This window comes from Urocitellus parryii, chromosome 6 (genome assembly GCF_045843805.1).
Source record: "Urocitellus parryii isolate mUroPar1 chromosome 6, mUroPar1.hap1, whole genome shotgun sequence".
In the NCBI taxonomy this organism is placed as follows: Eukaryota; Metazoa; Chordata; class Mammalia; order Rodentia; family Sciuridae; genus Urocitellus; species Urocitellus parryii.
In genome coordinates, this window is record NC_135536.1 from 141,245,152 (window position 1) to 141,264,555 (window position 19,404).

The window sequence follows — 19,404 nt, forward strand, 5'->3', positions numbered from 1 at the left end:
CTATTCCCAATGTACAACTATAACATGCTAATAAAAAGAATATTAGAAGAAAAAATGCTTTTCCTGGCATTTGTAGAAGTTATGATTGAATGTTTGAATCTTGATCACTCAGAAAATAGCATGGGATTTCTGAGTCGTTTCCCACTTGATGTGCCCTGAACCCACCGAGAAGGCTCATGTTTTCTCTTTATGTTCTGTTTTATAGGAGTCACCGAAGTTGTTTTCAATAGAGGCACACTCTTTTGAAGAGTGCATTCTTTTGTTCTTCATGCAACCATGGATCTGGATAAACCATCTGTCTGGGACTCATTAAAACAGCGGACCAGGCCATTGCTAATCAATTTGAGCAAGAAGAAGGTAAAGAAGAACGCAAACAAGCCCTTAGACTTAAGGGCAAGCCACCATTTGGACCGCAGGCTCAGTCTCTCTGTTCCTGACCTCCTAGAGGCTGAGGACTTGGTTCCAGAGGGTCGACCCTACTCAGGTCCCCAGTCGTCCTACACCTCGGTTCCCAGCAGCCTGTCCACTGCAGGGATCATTCCCAAAAGTAGTAGCAGCTCTTTGAAACAGTCTGAAGAAGAACTGGACTGGAGCCAGGAAGAAGCAAGCCATCTCCATGCAGTGGAAACAGACTCAGAGGAGGTTTACTCCTCTCCTGCTGAGGACCATCGGGCCTCCAGCCAGGGCATCTTTGAGTTCCAGAAACCTCCTCTTAGAGTGGATGCACAAGAAGAGCCTGAGGTGAGACCAGGGCTTGCACTTTCCAGTTTCATTTCCTTCTTTTCCTTTTTAAAATGTATTCTGTGCCCTTGGAAAATTTGGTCAGGGGTCATTTTTTTGTGGTTAGCTGGATAAGGAGAATGTCATTTACAAGAATTCAAATTAATGTAATATCGATTGCACCCAGGGTTCCCATTAGTTTCGAGTTGACCTCTAAGTATTTAAAAACTGTTACAAACAGCCTCTCTAAGACATTTTAAGACATTAAATGCTCTATTGAATGAGTTTTTTTTCCAGTCCCTGGCAAAGAAATGAGGACTTTAACTTCCATTTAACTTTTTGTATAAATGTCTCTGTCAGTTAGTCTGTCTGTCTCTCTTTTTTAATAGACAAATCATGTACATTAGTGTGCCTAAGGAATTTATGAATGTGTGTCTCCCTTTGACTTTGACAGGGTTGGGTCTTCCTTCTATGTGTGAGGATATGTAAGTATGTGTATATTCACCTCTGAGCAGCTTTGCTTGCATTCTCTAAAAATAAATTAAGAAATAAGTGATTCAGCTTTAGTATTTCAACAAGGTTAGTCAGTTAAATGTAATTATGAGACAAAGCTAGTATTTCTATGATGGATTTAATTTAAGTTCTATCACCATCCAGTTACCAAAACATGATTTGAATAATGAATGTAATCAGAAGTTTTTATTTTTTTTAAATTCCTGCAGTAATGGCAGTAAAGTATGTTTCAGTGTCAAAGTAAGAAAGTTAACTGTTTCTCTATCAGGTTACTATTAGAATTGAATAGAAAATTATTTAACTGGGATTTTGGGTTTATTATTCAAATAAAAGCCTGTTGATTATTAAATTTATTTAGGTCTTTCTGGGGGGTGGGTAATTGGATCATGAAGGCTCAGAAGATTGTGTGGCTGTATTCTTTTGGATACGTTACTATGTTAGGGTACCACTACTCAGTAAATTACTTAACTGTATTTTTCTTGAACATTAATATTTATGAAATCTTTTTTGTAAAACTTACTCTTGTTTGCAAATTTAAATTATGTGTTTCCACTAAACAAAATTCAAAGTTTTCGAATTACTAAATTATTTCAGTATGGTGAGGTAACATGTTGAACTCTATACTGAAATTAATCTTCATTATCTTTTTACTTATTACCCAATAAGCAAAAATAAGTGGACTTCTTGGCTTTGCTATGCTTAAGTTTCCAGTTAGAAGGATTTTTAAATTAACTGCAATCAAACTGAGCACTGTGGAACAGTTTTCCCCTTTGTTTGAATATGTGTAGGTATTTGAATGCTGCTCTAGACTAGGTGCTATAAATGGAGAGCTTGGGAGTGGACATGGGTAAGAAGGTGACTGTGCTCAAGCTATGAGCTTTGGGGAGACAGCCTTGCACCACACAACATGAGGCAATCAGATATTAGAGCTATTCTTGCAAAGCTTCTAAGTCTGATCCCCTAGCAGCTTAGTAGAGTGGAGGGGAATCAATGTGTGGGGGATGGGCACATATCATGTTGAGGCAGTGTCCAGGCTGGCAGAGGGATAGCACATTAGCCAAGCCAGGAAATGTGACCAACACTGACCTGAAGTGTGGCTGGGTGCTTTTGGCCATGGTGAGCATTCTGTCCTATCTGGTAAAGAGGCTTCTTAGGAAGCTTTCTGGAAGTGATGGAGGAAGGATGGTTAGTGGGTGTTGGCTGTTTGCTCACAGGCTAAATACAGAAATCCTGAAATAAGAAGAGTCCTTCAAGAGTAGTTTATTCTGGATCATTTGATTTTTCTGTTTTAATTTGGCCATTTTTTTTAAAAACAGTATCATTCTTAAAAAAAGAATCTTTTATTTCCTTTCTGCAGTTATAGGAGATAGGAGATAGAGACTAATATCAATTATCTTACCTAAGATTGAGGTTCTCGTCACTCAAGTGTCATTTATCTGCTGGTTTCATTTTTTTTTTTTTCTGCAGAGGATAGAGGGACTGAGCTGCAGCTAATCACCCCTAGGATTACCTGCAGTCAAGTGTGCAGCTCTGTCCACCCTCCCCTCCTCCCCTGCTTCTCTCTCCACTGCGGTTTATACTGTGTGGGACTCTCCCACTACCTGAGGATCCAGAGTTTATCAAATGGTAGAGAAGCACTACACCCCTAATTATCTTCTCTACTAGGATGGGTTAATGCAGAGAATGGGCATGGCCGGGAGAGAATCCTCTAATTTGCCTTCTGTATCCAAGGCTTAGCTTCATACCTAACAGGCAGTCTGAGCTCAACCACCCACTTGTTTAATGTAAACACTAATCATGGCAATATGTATCCTCACATGAATAGAATTTTTGTTAGTGTTTTTCCCATGAATTTTCTCTAGGATTTAATTGAATCAACCTTTTGTTAATATATAAATTTTCATTTAGAAATGAAATCTCCTTTAATATGATGGTAAGTGAACTTACAAAGAAGTTTAGGCAGGTGTAGCTGCTGTACCCCAAGCCTGATGCTAATCTAAAATATGATTTTTTTTTCTGCTTTTTAAAATACAGAAGTCCTGCTGACTGCATGCCATCTGAGAGTCTTGAAGTCAGTTAGTCTGTATCTTGGATCTGCACATCTGTTTCTCATGAATAGCCTAAGGCTTTCTACAACTTTAATGGAATGGGGGAAGAAAGGAGGAGGAAGGAAGGGGTTGGCATGTGACCAATCTGGTGTACAGCAAGGACACTCAGAGGCTTGCCAAATATCCTTGGTGTAACTTATTTTGTTTGCAGCTTTCCAGAGGGGATGAGGCAAAGGACATCTGTGGTCTGAGGGACCCATTAGAGAGTTGTCGCACTTGTTTTGTGCCAGTGCTGGTTTGGTGCCAGGTTGAACCTACAGCGATGGGATAGGACCTCGATTATCAGTCATGTCTGAATTCCACAGTTCCTCTCCAGTCCTGCCAGTGTCAGCACAAGAAGTGAAATATTGGTTGATGGTTATGGGGGAATGGAATGAGGAGACAAAGTAGGAAAGTGGTGATGCAGTGAAAGGGAGATGGGATGTCGGGGTGTACAAGAGAGGTGCAGCCTCAAGTTGCCAGTGCTGGGGTTCAAACCAGCCATTAAATGGAGAACGCAGACTTAGGAGAAATGATGTGGTGGCTGAAGAGGACCCTGCCAGACCTCCCTCCTGAACCCTAGATTTTTATTGTTTGTATATCCCCCAGAAACCTTGACATAATTTTCTGTTAAAACAATTGACACTTCCCTGAAGTGTTCCCCCAGATACAGACAATTGTTTCTCGGCAACTTTGTTGTCACAACGTTTTGCTCAATCCCAAGTCCTGTGAACAACGGGGGAGTGTTTTTCTTTCCTCTCTTTTCACACTTTATGAAGCCTTCGTTTATCCATCTCCCATCTGCTCCTTCCTCCTTTTCACCCTTCATCTTCCCTTACAGAAATCCCTTTCATCCTCCCAGGCCAAGGTAACCTCTTCCTTTTCTCTGGTGCTTTTCCCAGCTCTGCAAACAGTAGCCTCACCTGCTTTCGTTTTCACAGCATGCTGCTTTTCCTGTCACTCAACACTAGCGTCAGTCTTTGTGTAGAAAGTGGTAGAGAGAGGAAGGGCTGACCACATGGAGATGAAGTGAATTGGTGCTGGGCAAGGGTGATGTTGGGTAAGGGCATCACTGACTTTGAGAAGATCACTCTGCTCCAAGACCTGGGTCAACTGTCTAGTGGACAGCTGCTTTGAGGACTGACTCATACTAACCAATCAGTCATGACACCACTCTACCACTAGCTATCACAAGTAATTTGCAATGAGAATGAAATACTGGGTAGCCACTAAGGTTCCTTTTGATGTAAACAGCTTCTTCTTTATTGTTGTGAAGGTCCTTTGGAAGTCAAATTGTAACCAAAGTCAACTTTATTAATTGGTTGTCTCAGGGCCTGGACATGTTTCCCCAGTGCCAGTCTTTATGATAAGTCACTTTAGAGTCAGGAGGCTGGTGCAAGTGAATCTCTGCAAGGAGGGTGGATGGGTTCTGTGAATGGCATTTGGTGCAGTTTGTCTCACAATGAGGATTGAGCTGATGATGAGAACGGGACATCCTTGCACCCCACCTCAGGGCCATCTTCCTTCTGCTTTACAGGTGACCCAGCTAGCTAACAGAGTTCGGACTCTCAAAGTTCTGTGGCAGAGGTGCTCTCTTCCCACTGAGCACATCTAAACTTTTACCCAGGCTTCTTTGCATGGTCCCTCTTTTTCTGATTGACACACTGTTTCATTGATTGTATATTATCACTTTCTGTCATGCTGATGCCTTATCAGGGTGAACTGGTATTCACATTATCTCCTTTATGTGACTTTGTACATCTGGGCTTTGATGGACGAAGAATGGTTGCTATGGACTGAATTGAGCCATCCCCAATTCACATGTTGCAGTTCTAGCCCCCAACCCCCCACCATGCAACTGTAGTGGAGATATGGCTTTTAAGAGGTGATTTAGGTTAAATGAGATCCTAAGTCTGGGACCCTGATCCAATAGAAGTGATGTATTTATTGAAGATACCTCCAAGATTTCTTTCCCCACCATGTGAGGACATTACAGGGAAGCTGGTCATCTACAAGCCAGGAAGTGGCCTTGAACAGGAACCCAGTGGGACAGGACCTTGATCTTGGACTTCTAGATTTCAGAAGTCTGAGAAAAAGAGAATTCTGCTATTGAAGCTCCCAGTCCGTGGTATTTGGCTATCACAGCCATTACTGAGTTGGTGGTTTTACAATTTCATTCTCAGAGGATGATCAGTGAGATCATCTGAGACTTGAGGCTGAGGAGGAAGTAAGAACACTTTAGAATACTGTCAAACACCCCTCTCCACTCCCACACATAGTCAAATACACACACACACACACACACACACACACACACACACGTATAAAATCGTTGTTTGGAAGTTTTTTTTTTTTTTTTTTTTTTTTTTATCTGAGAGCTCCCAAGAGGTAGAAATGATGCCTTCTTATTTTTCTCTACCTCTCAGCCTTTCTGCAAACACTCTCTATGTATATGAATATATGGTAATTTATGTTGTTTCCGCAGTTGGCTTTCAAACCAAAGCCAAAGCCAATGGTAGGTGCTTTGAGGGTCATAAGAAATTCAGTTGGTTTGGGGCATATGGTGACACATGGAGTCCTTGGGTACACAGAATGCTTTCTTGAGGAGTTTCCAGTGTTGGGAGAAGAGTAAAGGAGCTCAAGTTAAGGAGACCTGAGAGGGAAAACAGCTTATTTTCTTCTTTTTATCTTGATTTTTTTCCTTCTTTCTTCCTTTCCTAGACAGCAGTAACCTACTGTAACTTCAGAGGACTGAGAACTGGAGAGCCACACAAGTGAATCATAAAAGGAAGATGTTCTTTTTTCTGCATCTACTGTGGCCCATTAAACACAGTGATAATTATAGTGGTCAGAGGAGCTTACTGTCTTGGTCAAAACCAAATGATCAGGAATGGAAAGATCATTTCCCTCTCCCTGTCATCTTGCAAGTCCTCCACGGAGGAGGTCCTTCCCTGACATCTCATCTGGTGGTTGGAATTGTAAATAACTAGCTTTGGTGCTAGCTCATGTGGGTGAGTTAGTGGTTTCGAGTTACTCCCATTGAGATGTTTCCAGAAACCCTGCTTGGCAACCACAGAGCTTCAGTTTAGTGACCACAGAGAAGTGAAGTATCAAACCACTGAAGAGAGGAAATGGTCTCCAGCTTGCAAAGTGAAGCAAGTGCGTCAGTCTCACTACCCCTCATTTATGTCTTCTGAACTATTTCTGTTTGATCTCCAAATCATACCCCAATATCATGGTGTCAGTGAGGCAGATATGCAGGCACGTCCCAGGACCCTTCATGAACATGGCCTCCCCTTTCTTGTGCCCTCCCTCCTTCCCCATCTGTTGGACTGGACGCTGACCACATGCTGATGCTAGGGACAGCACTAGGGACACAGCAGTCAACAACTCTGGCAGCTTTTCCTCTCCTGCCGGGAGTGCTTCTTCTGAAGAGTGGCAGGCTACAGATGTGATCAGAAAGTGCTAAATATTATGAAGAGAAATAAAGCAGAGAAAGTTCTAGGGAGTGCTGGGGTTTTGCTGTCACCGTTTTGAAAAGAGGGGTCAAGAAAGACGTCTTCAGAGAAGGTAACCTTGACACCAAGCCATAGGGGAAGTGAGGAAGATAGTCAGGTACCTATCTAGAGAAAAAAACATTTCAGAAAGAGAGGACAGCCAGTGGAAAGGACCTGGGTGGCCGGAGTGGGCTTGGAGTGGGCTTGGAGTGGGCTTGGTGTGTTTCAAGAAGTATAAAGAAGTACTGTGGATGGAGAGGAGGGTGTGAGGGGCAATGCTGGGAGACATCCGGGAAGTTAACAGAGGTCATTTCACATGGTGTTTTCCCATCTGCTTAGCAACTAGTAGACTAGAGCAACCACCTGGGGCACTGAGTGGGCAGGATGCAAAGGCACCTCCTGTCAATGCTGCACAGCTCACAGGCAGGCAGAATGAGGCAGCAGCTTATTGGCAGTGTCTGCTGGAGACACTGGGAATAGCAATCTATAGAAGGTCTGCCCCAGAAGGGAGCACTGGAGGAAGACTGCCCAGGCTGATGGGGTTGTATGTGGGCAAGACGGCATGACCTGAGGCTCCATCAGCAAGCCCTCTAACTGTCATAAGCTGCGAATGTTGGTGGGAATGAGGGGACTTGGGTTGCTGGACAATTTCATGGAGTTTAATTTTTTTTCTTATTGTGCATGTTTATGAAGTACAGCGTGATAATTTGATACATGTGTACAATGTGTAATGATCAAATCAAATCACTTTCTTCAGAGTTTTTTGTTACTTTCCAAACACATCTGTTGTTTTAATAACAGCAACAATAATGATAGTGATAAAATGACAGAACAACCCCAGTCTAATACCACTTCCTGTTAGCAAGTAGTGGAGCTCCTTCCACACAACCTATGTAGGTACTATCTTGTGGGACCACCTTTACTTGGTCTATTTTCTATACAAAGAGCCTACCTAGCCCAGTGTCTGGCCCAGAGAATCCACTCTAATATCCATTCATAGAATTCCATTCAAATATCCAGGGAAAGAATTAATTTTTCTTTCAGTAACCTATAAAGTAAGCATCTTGTTTTGCCACTTTGAGAGATGTCTGTTTCTTGAATTTTAAGTTCATTTTTTTCCCCAGAACTGAGAGCTAAGAAGTAGCAGAAGTGGGATTTGGAACTAGGTCTTCATGATTCTAGGACTTCTTTACTGTTGTGCAGTAGCACATCAGACAGGGTGGGCTGTTTCTGGATGCTCAAGGCACAGTTGTGGTAGAGTGAATAGAGTGGAGTCCTGGGTGTATTCCTGAAGCCCTCACCTTCCTACTCCCCACTGGTGACCATTTATTTTTCTTCTACCTCTGGCTTCTTTATTTGTAAACTTGCCAGTTTACAAATGACAACCGGTGAATTTCTTACATGAAGATAACAGGAGTGAGTATGTGTGAATTAGGAAGTACTAAGCAAATATAAAGGGAATTATTATTCTTTTAAAATTTCTCTTGCTAATTAGTATGCAAACATTTATGGAAAGTCAGTGGAGAAATATTGGTGATGAGTAAAGAATGGTTTTAAAGCATTGTACCAGTACTTGCAAACTTTTTCTGTAAAGACCCTGATATTAATTGCATTTGGCTTTTGGGGGCCACTAAGGTCCTTGGTTACCACTAATTAATTCTGGTGATGTAGCATGAAGTCAGTCGTGGATGGTAGAGAGATGAGCAGGCAGAGCTGGTTTTCAATTAGACTATTTGTCAAAACAAGTGGTAGGTTGGATGTGCCTCACAGGCTGCAATTTATGAAATGCAGTATGGGTAAGATGGCATGACCTGTGGTTAAACAGGGTAGATGGGCGCGCGCGCACACACACGCACACACACACACACACACACACACACACATAATTATGTTAAGTTTGTTAGATATATTCCAGGATTACCACTTTTAACAATTTTGGAGATGAGAACAAATTAAATATATAAACCATGATTGTATGTTCAATAGCCTCCTAAAATGTGCAAAGGCTGAATATGAATAAATACAGCTATTTGGTAGGCCTGATTGTTTCTGTTTGTTTATTTAATTTTGGAATAGATATTCTGATTTTGACCTCTAATTGCCATTTGGCTTATCTTTTATCCTTTCACTGTGTCCTGAAGCTGATAATGGTCAGTCTAGCCAACCAAACCTTTTTGCTTATTTTATTACTGTTTGTCCTGTAGATATTTATGTTTGTGATTCCTGTAGTCTTAAATATGCATATTCTCAAAAGCCTGAAGTGAGTTACAGAATGAAATAAATATGTCCTTTGCTAAACTAAAATAGAGTAGCTTCCAGAAACAAAATAATTGATCTTCTTAGCAAACATTTTACTCTTAGATAGCTCTTCTGGATGTGGGTGTGTGTTGTCTTCCACTAAAGTTTAAATAGCCAGTAATTGCTAACATAGTTTGTGATTTGGCTTCCTGTGTGTAGTTTATGAAAAGATCTTTCCGACAGCCACAGGGGAGGTGGTATTTGTATAAGATCACAAGCGGTTTATACAAAAGGAAAATATTGTTTATTCACATCAGTGTCTTGCTCTCAAAATCTTCCCATAACTAGATGAGATTTTCTTTTTTAAATAATTGATGAGTTTATTTTTGTGTCTTCCCATATTCTGCTGAATTGTAATAGATTTGCATTCTTGTAGCTGAGGATCCTCCTATAAAGGGAATGCAAAATATGTGCTACCTTCCCATAAATTTCAAGTTTGTAAGGTAGAATGGAGACACCACTACAAACTCAGTCATTGAAAACCAACATCAAAATGTGTTTAGCTATAAGTCAGTAGTAAGACTCATGTGAGAGATGAAACCCTCATACTAGTGTTCATCCCAGTATGTTAAAGCTGTATTTCTGAATGCTTGTGTGTAATTATGTAGCTCATCATGTGGACATTTATTAGCTTCAATATTCAAAATTATTTCTTTTCCTGAGTACATACTTAAGCACAATAGGTTTAAAATTGTGATAGCGGATTCTTAAAGGATAAACAATCTGTAATATATCCATATGATAGAATACCATTTAGCAATTAAATGAGAAACTTGAAAATTTAAAAGTCACTATGCTAAGTGAAAGATGCCCATCTCAAACATTTACATACTGTATGATCCCACTGATGTGATATTCTGGGAAAAAATTAAAAATGTGATGAGAAGGGGCTGGGGATGTGGCTCAAATGGTGGCACGCTCGCCTGGCATGCATTCGGCCCGGGTTTGATCCTCAGCACCACATACAAACAAAGATGTTGTGTCCGCTGATAACTAAAAAATAAATAATAAATATTAAAAAATTCTCTTTCTCTCTCTCTCTCTCTCTCTCTCTTTAAAAAAAAAAATGTGATGAGAGCTGATTAGGAGTTGCCAGGGATTAGGAATTGGAGGAAGTTCTGACTCTAGTGGTATGGAAGAGAGGGGTGTTTGGGGTAACAGAACTGTTTTGTATCCTAATTGTGCAGGCATTAGTCAGATTTGTCCGTGTATTAAAAATCTCAGCACTCTCACACAGGTAACATGTCAATTATGCTGATTAAGAGCAAGAATTTTCTTCAAATGATTGATAAACTAGTGACTTCTGTTGACATAAATATGAATTGTGCTCTTTTTAGTGAAAACAAAGATATTGATATAGTTATTAGGTTTACAAAATAAGGTGAATACTCAGTTAATAATACCAGAGACTCTATGCAAGAGTGTAGGGGAATATTCAAAGTTATGTGTCCCCCAGTGGCTATAAGTCGTCCTCTCGTGCATATGGAACATTTTCCTGTTCTTTATGGTAATCACTTTCCTGCCTCGGTGTGTATATATGGTGTATGACAGTTACAGTGGCTGTGGGAATCATAACTTTAAGTTCCGTGACTTTTCTGTGAGTAAAACCAGCCATAATGTTGAATTAATGCCATTCCTCACATTGAATTTCCCTGCTGTTATAAGTGGAAGGCTTACCACATTTTGAATAAGAGCTCTGTGTCCATTTCTGATAGCATGTAAATGATGGTGGTTGTTTTGTCATTTAATTAACGTCATCATTAAGTACAGTGAGGCCAACCTGGGAGAATATATATCGTGTATAAATCTCTCTAGGGGGACCAAATTTAGGCATCCATCTGGCCTCTTTTCCCATTGCAAGTAGTAGATACCAGGCCAACATGATCTGTGGCTAATAACAGATATTTTAAACAGAAATTCTGAACCTAGACATGGTAGTTTAAAAAAAAAATTGTCTTGAAACAGGAATGGTCAAATGGAACTTACTTCATTTAACCCACTTGAGAACAATAGTGGGGAATTTTCAGGCTGCAGAGCATCAGATAACACTGGTGACTCTTGGCTCTGCATGTGAAGTCATAGTTATTGACCTAGTAATCGGGAAGAAGTTGAATTCATGGGATTTGATAGTGTACAGTATTAAAGATATATGAAGAGATCTTTTAACCTTGTGAAAGTTGAGTAAGGTAATTGATTTCTATCATAAAGCAACTTTTGGACTGGCCTGCTGACTCACCTAGGTGTCTAATTTTTAGAGATAGCACATAAGGGAGATACCAAGAACACAAAGGACAGGTAGTTTAACAAAGTACCTGCTGCCCCCTTTCTTGTTTGCTGGGAGGTTGAGCCCAGGGTTCCTTTTTTGTGGAAGCCAACTCCTCACCATCACTGTTGGGGCCTGAGAGATATATAGCAGGAGAATAGAACTGATTCCCTGCCTGGAACTGGGGTTTTTATTGCCTCATCTAGCTCTGAGCATGTATGTCTTGGAAGGCACCCTACCATCCAGGATCTCTAATTGTGCCCAAGATGTTCCTAGTGGTCACTATGGAAGGAAGAACAAAGGACATTTCCTCAGTGCCTTGGGTCCTGGCTCCCATCCCCAATGATTCATGGTCATCTAATCAATCTCTGCAAACCTCTTTCCTGTCTCCAAAGTGGCCTCTAAACCTTGGAGTTATCTAACCATTTTTGGAGGGGGAAATCCCATCTTTTTTTCCCACACAAGAAATCAGCTCTGGCTGATGTACCAGAAAAACAGGAATGTGCTCCCATGGCTTGGGGGGTGGGTGGGATCTGCTCCTCCCAGTCCTCTCCATCCTGCCTTTTATTACAGTCAGCTGTCCTCACAGAGCATGAAAGCTCTTCTGTGCACACCCTCGTTTGTGCACTTAAGACCTGACACAACTAAGATCTCTGCTGTTACCCTACTAACTAATGAATTGTGCAAGTTTTAATGCCTCGTGGAATCACATCCAGCGTGGGGGAGGTATGTTTATATTAGGAAAGATATATCTCTCACTGTGAGCTCATTTGGGCAGAATTTGCATTTCCTAGTTTTGGGTCGGTGACCGACTATATAGTTGCTGGGCCCATGGAGATCTGGTTTGAGGAAGGTCGTTCACATCTTGAAATGCTTCCTACATTATTGACATGCTCAGTTCTCTGGATCTCAAGTTGCTTCCCTCCCTTGGAGTTGGGAGGCCAGCCAGGCTTGTCCTGGGAGGGATCAAGCCCTGATGGCCCACCCTTCTGTTTTCACTTGATCATTGGTATTTTCTTGCTAAGCATGTGATGAACTAGGGCAACCCATGGTCCAGCAGGAGAATAGAACTGGTTGTCCCAATATTCCAGTCAATGACTTTGATGGCAAAAGCTGTGGACAAACTAATGCCTTTCAGTTCACCTCTTCTGCCCACACAAACAGGACAGCAGCCCACACACCTGAAACTGCATATGCAAATATCAGATTTCCAAAGGGGAAGACCTGAGAACAGATATCATCATGGGCAATCATTCATTTGCTTTTTAAATGAAGGCTTTTCTTCTTCTTTTGCAGAAGTTACGTGGCAATGGTGATCTGAATGCGTCTTTGACATCTCAACATTTTGATGAACAATCTGTGAGTGACATTCCTTAAAAACAAACACTGAAGTAAACATTATAAGTGTTTCTCATCAAATGTTCATATTTCTTTGTCTCTTTTACTTCCAAAGAATATAAAAGCTCTACCCACCTTCACAAACCAGCCTTGCCAATTTTAGCTGGAAGAAATTAATTCAGTACGTATTGATTGGTCATACTGGAACAGAGTCTTCTAAAAATACACAGAAGCTATGAAATTGAGAGAAATGGTAAAGGAGACAAAGCCATTTTGAAGTCCTTTGAAATTTTCTAAAGAAGACTTGTCAAGGGCGGCTTTGGCCACAGAATCGATGAATTGTCTAATAAATGAATGATACATATTTTCATCTGTCCTCTTTGAGGAGAGGCAGACATTTAAACTGGCTCAATAATTTCACTGGATTCATGTAATATATATTAAAAAATTGACTTCAACTTTATGGCCCTAAGAGACGATGTGTTTCTGGAAAGGAAAGTGATGCGATTTGGGGGAGGTGAGAGAAGGAAAGTAAGAGGAGGAGACCCCCCAAGAGTGGGTGCCAGAGAATGAAAGAACATGTGGCAGATCTTGGAGACTGCTGGGCAGGGACGGTGTGGATGTCCCATGTGGGTACAAGCAAGGGACGTGTGTCTGATGGTCGAGAGGGCTTATCAGGAGGGATCTGCTGAGTGTCAGGCACGGAAAAGCTTACCACAGGTGGAGGAGGTGTGCCACAGCTGTTGGGGATGGGTGTGAAGGTGGAGACTGGGAGGCATTCTATCTCTGAGGTTGGAAGCGTGGCCACCAGTTCATGGAGCCACGCTGGCAGCTGTATTTCTGCAGGCTGTTTCCTCTAGGAACTCTATCATACTATAAGGAATCCCAGAGAAAATTGATGAGTTTGAGGGTTCTCAGAGATTGGCATATCCCTTATGTAATCATTGGGAAGTTCATCCTGTGAAGAAATCATCATGATTGCCTTTGAATTCCAATAAGATCCTCCTGGGGGAAAGAAGAAGGATTTGTTAATAAAATGGTTGTGTTAATCAACTTTTCATTGCTGTAACTAAAATACCTGGCAAGAACCACTTAGAGGGGGAATCATTTATATGGGGTTATAGGTTTGGAGGACTTGGTCCAGGGTCAGCCAGCTCCATTGCTCTGAGCCCAAGGTGAGACAGAACATCATGGTGGAGAAAATCTGCTCAGCTCCTGGCAGTCAGAAAGCAGAGAGGGTGGGTGGTATTGGAGTGGGGAAGGGGTCAGGAGGAGAGAAACCCTTCCAGGGCATCCCCTAGTAGCCAACTTCTTTCAGCTGGGACCCACCTTTGAGTTGTCCATTCGACCATCAATGGGCTAATCCAAGGAGATCAGAGTCCTCAGAACCTCACCTCTGAATACCTGAGGGTTGGAGGACAACCCAGATCTAACCCTCAAGAGCGATGGAAATAAATCATCAGTGTGAGTGGGGCTTGGAGATAACACTTGACAATGGTTGTGACCTTCTTCCTTATTGAATTTTAAGAATGTCTTTGCTCTTGTAGAAATTTTCTTATTGGGTTCAAGACTTGGTGATTTAAATGCCTCCTTTGTCTCTACAGACTCTCGAGGAGGCTGGTGATGGCCTCAGTAACCTCCCCAGCCCTTTTGCATACCTCCTCACCATACACCTGAAGGAAGGACGCAACCTGGTTGTCCGAGATCGATGTGGTAAGGCCGGTTCTGTTGGCTCTTTGTAGCCTGAAAACTTTTTTTCTGTCCACCCTTACGTGAAGGTTGTTAGTCATGTTTTTCATGTCGGCGTGGTTTAGGACACACCAGAACGGAAGCCTAAGCATCTCCAGGCACAAGACGTATGCAGGGAATTCTTTAAATGCCCTGAACCCTGCTGTCATTTTTAAAAATTATTAAATTAACAACACTAACACATAAAGTTACTTTAGAATGAATAACTATGGTACCCTAATAGTTGCTTGGCACATAGCAACTATTCATAAGTACGTGTGTTTGACCCTATTCCTTAACTATCTATAAGAAAGCTGTGAGTAGTGGTTTTTTTTTTTTTTGGATGAGGTCATCAAATAGACACATTGATAGAAATGTCCCTTAAATCCCCACCCCATCATTCTGCCTTGAAATTCCACTGAACTCTCTCTAAAAGTTATTATCTGAGATGATTCTGTACAAACTCCTGGCATCTCTGTATACATTTCCTTATGTTCATACCTACATATATATGTTGAAATTGAGATGGAACTGTAATGCCCACATTATCCTAGCATAAGCTCTTTTTTAACCTTCCAATATTTTGAAGATTGATAACAATATCTTGAAGTTTTCCCATGTAAATATCTTTTTAAAGACAATGTAATACTCCATACTATGAAATTTCATTTATCTCTTCTAATGATGATGCCTGTTTTTTGCCTACTTTGTTGACCACATAAATGATGTGTATGCCCCTGTGTGCAGAAAAGGTTATTCTTTACATAAAAAAAAAATCTCATGGGTTTAAGAACAGACAGTGAATCAGGCTGTCTGGGATCAAATTTTGGCTTCTTAATTCTTTGTTATCTGATTTTTAGGTTTCTAGGTTCCTCACCTATAAAACAAGAACACTAAAACAAGGTAATAATAAAAAACCTTTTAGGCTTTTAGGAGTATTGTAGACATATACTGACGTAAAGTCCCATGTGCTAAGTTGAGATTTTCTTTTTTTATAACTCTTAAAAATTTTCAGCATTCACATTTATTGTCTGATGCAAATATTTGTCTCCCCATCTGTTGCCTCTCCCTAATCTTATGGCCTCTTGTGTCCTTCAGAGGTTTTGCATTTCATCATACAAATATCACTGTGTTTGTTTTTTTTTTATGGTCTCTTTTTTCCATGCATTTTGTTTAGTGGTTGACGACTTCATCTTCCTATTCTAAGGAGTCTGGGTCTTGTTTCAGGCCGTGGCCTCTCTACTCCTTTTGGAAGAGCTTTGCGCAGAATGCAGGGTCTTGGCTCTGTCCTCTGTGTCTCTCACCTCTCCTTCCTCCTCCATCCCATAGCCTTTTCCTTTGGGGAGGAATCCCCTTGGTTTGGTTTTCACTCATCCATCTTCTGTGCTCCTCTGTTCACTAATTGAGCTGTCATGTCTTCATTGCTATCACAGCCTAATTTTGTGTTTCAGAGGAAATGATGCCATCTCCATCTGAGAAGATCAAGGACACATTTCTAATCTATTGGGTGCTTTCTTGCCCTGGGATAGCAGTCTGTTGTATTTGCTGTGGGACTTTAGTTTCCTTTGCAGGTCTGATTCTCTGAAGAGCTGTGTCTGTCTTGTTAGGCATGTGTCCTTGGTCCCCCATTTATGGATGCTATTTTCCTTTGCTGTGTCCTGCCCTGTTTGACAGTAAGGGGGCTGGGGCATGCAGTTGGACAAGATGAGCCAGTAGTTCAGACTGAACACTTCCCAGTCCTCCTTCCTGTTCCTCCTGGTTATCAAGTGACACTTAAGGCCTCCTCTCTGGCTTCCTGCCTGCTCTCCTGCTCCCCCACAAGGGCCTTTACTGGTCATTGCTCAACATCAAGGGAAAGGAGCCTAGTGACCCATTTTATCCTTTCTACAAACATTGCACCAACCCTGCTTAGGTGATTTCTGTTTCCTGTACCTGCTGCCTCTAAGTTTGGCGTATCCCTGATTGACTGCCCTGCAGTTTCTCATCCATTCCACCCCCGCCCGCCCTAGAAACCTTTTGACTATGACTTTCTACTGCTTATGTTTTGAACCATGGATTCTTTCATAAATTGCTCTCACCTGGTTTCCATTTGTCCAGACTAGGTGAAGGATGTCTCACCCCCCCTTTTTTTTTCTTAAAATTTCTCTCATGTTCTTCTTTTTTTCTCTCCTATTTTCTCACATGTATCATTTCAAAATAACCACACAATTCCATTCTCTACTTTCTGGTAAGTACTTTTATCTGCAAATCACAATTGCTCATTTCTGCATTGTGCCTCTTCTTGGGTCCCATCATTGTCATAAACAAATCCATTCATAAACAGATCTCTTACGCTGTTTTCACTGATGGAGCGTAGACACCATTGTCTCCTGAAATTACATCAACAGGGTGTGGTCATCAATCAATGTGAACTTGCCTCCCATCAATATCCTGACTCTTGTGTTGAGGCTGCATCGTGTCCAGTAGGTACCTCTGTCAGATAAAGCTCACATCAAGTCCATTTTGTGACCACTTACTCATAGACTAAAAGAGAGTTCTAGAGAGACTATATTTAGCTTTATTGGGAAGAAGGTGTTCCTAAACATGCCCATTCATGTCCTATTTTAAATTTTTGGAATTTTCCCAAAGTATGAAATGTTGGGGATTTACAACTCTGGATCTCTACTATGGGCCGCTTATTGCTTTTCCAGTATTCCTTTTTTTTTTCTTTTTTGGTTTATTCAAGGGCTTCACTGTCCTTGATCAATCCTACTGATACAGTTAGGGCACAGTTCTTAGTGGGTAGTCAGCACACACAGTGGATATTCATGAAGCACAGTGGATAATTGCAAATGTCACATAATGAACAAAACAACAGGTTTCATGTGCAGTTGCTCCATACCCCGTTGTTTTAAATTTTTAATTGGCATATGATAATTTTATATACTTATGGGGTATAATACAATATTTTGATAGATGTACATATTGTGTAATAATCAAGTCAGGGTAATTAACATATCGATTACCCGAACTTTTCCCATTTCTTTGTTGTGAGACCATTCAAAAATCCTTTCTTCTTGCTACATGAGATATGAATTGTGTTGTCATTAGCTATGGTCACCTTGCTGTGCAGCAGAATACCAGAGCCACTTGTTCCTGTCTAACTGTAGCACCTATTGGCTGAGTCCTCCCCACCCAGCTCTTACCCCTGTGACTCCCAGTATCTGCTAGGCCACTCTCAACTTCTAGGACATCAACTTTTTGAGATCTCACAGCTGAGTGAGAACATGAGACACTTGTCTTTCTGTACCTGATTTATTTCCTTTAATATAGTGGTCCATCCGGGTTCATCATGTCACAAATGACAGCATTTCAACCTTTTTATGTCACCTAAATGTGCACCAATGTGTTTTGCTACTATTAATTAGTAATAATAATGAAAATCTCCTGCATTTGTGACACCCAGTATAGAGCTCATTCCTGTGATCCACGGGAACACACCCATCACACCCATCCGTGAACTTGGGCCCTTGTGTCAATTTGTCAATGTCCCTGTGCCCTCTCTTTCTTGAACACAGGTTTTTGTTTTTGTTTTCCTTGGGACATCTTATTTTCCTGATATGAAATCATGTATTTTTAATTAAAAACACAGCAGATCCAATTGATCAGCTACTGATTTCCAGTCACAACATGAATGTCCTCTCAAAGCGTTCGGCTGTGTTGCCACCCTTGATGGTAGAGGAACTGCTGCTGCAGGATCTTTAATTCTAGTTGTGCAGTCTCCTCTGTTTTTTTGAGTTTGGGAGGAGAAAAGTCATTTTTGATGACTCACTCCCTTCTCATGAAAGAGCATTTTCTTTGAATTGTTACATAAGCTTTACTGTTGTTGTAACCTCTGTCTAGAACATGGTTGGCAAACATTGTATGTACAAGTCCAGCCAGGAGACAGTTTAGACTTCAATGGCCCATAAGTGACAACTATTCAACAGTCTTGACATAGTTGGAAAACACCAGTAGATAAGAAGTAGATAAGTAAGCATGGCTGTGTACCAATAATCTTATTTACAACAACAAGCAGTGGGATGGATTTGCTAACCTCAAATATTAAGGTCTTACACTGCTTACTATAGATTCTTGCTCTATGAAACTTTTTTAAATTAGCGAACTAATTATTTGGAATAAAGGAGGTACAGCATTTAATTAGGCAGTGATCAATATTGGAAGTTTATGCTTTCAATGGAAGTTTCTGTGTAGGAAGCATCTTGGTGGTAATATGATCTAAAATAATGCACAAAATCTTGAGATTGAGAAGCAAAAAGTCATCATTTTGATATTTCACTGGGCAGCAGAGGGAAGTGACAAGGCATTTTTCTCAGAAAAGACAGCTCTGACAAATCTCAAGAATGAGTGTTAAATGGTACTTATAGGATTTGTGAGTGATGTTTGGAACCCCAGTCCCTTGGACCAATGGAAGGTGGCAGGTGGGGTTGGGGTCCTGGAAACAGAGCACCGTCTGCTGGTACCATTGGCCTGGCTGGGCAGTGGACTTCACTGTTTAAAATGCTGTGATCATTTTATCTAATACAATTCCTCACTTCTCTGGCTCAAATACATTTGGCTTGTTGGCTTATTATGTAGACTCTCAAAGTGGGATTTTGAGATTTTTCTGTGTTTTTTTTTCCTGAAGAAGCTTTTTAACCTACAAAATTGTAAATTATTCTTTGGAGAGAAATCAGAAGGATGCTCAGACTTCAGAATCCTGGGCAGATTTGGCAGTGGTGTCTGGGAAGGAGTCATGTTGTATAGTTGCTACCTAGGGTGCTGAATGATCAACTCTGTCCTCTGTCCCCTGTACTGTGTGTGTGTGTGTGTGTGTGTGTGTGTGTGTGTGTAAACCCAGAAAAAGCCTGCCCATCATTAAAAAGAATCGAAGTTAGTGTGTGATGAAGGAATAAGTCTTTGTCCTAAACATGCCTATACA

At 41.1% G+C, this 19,404-nt stretch overlaps 1 protein-coding gene across 4 annotated transcripts in view; it reads left to right on the plus strand.

Moving 5' to 3' along the window:
• Window positions 1-276: 276 nt before the first annotated feature.
• The window catches only part of Mctp2 (multiple C2 and transmembrane domain containing 2), a 160,734-nt gene continuing 141,606 nt past the window's right edge, over window positions 277-19,404 (plus strand). For all 4 annotated transcript variants that reach the window (XM_026394055.2, XM_077799771.1, XM_077799772.1 and 1 more), the window contains exons 1-3: window positions 277-741; window positions 12,675-12,737; window positions 14,321-14,429. In XM_026394055.2, coding sequence (XP_026249840.2) covers window positions 277-741; window positions 12,675-12,737; window positions 14,321-14,429 — 637 coding nt within the window. The remainder of the gene's footprint in view (window positions 742-12,674; window positions 12,738-14,320; window positions 14,430-19,404) is intronic.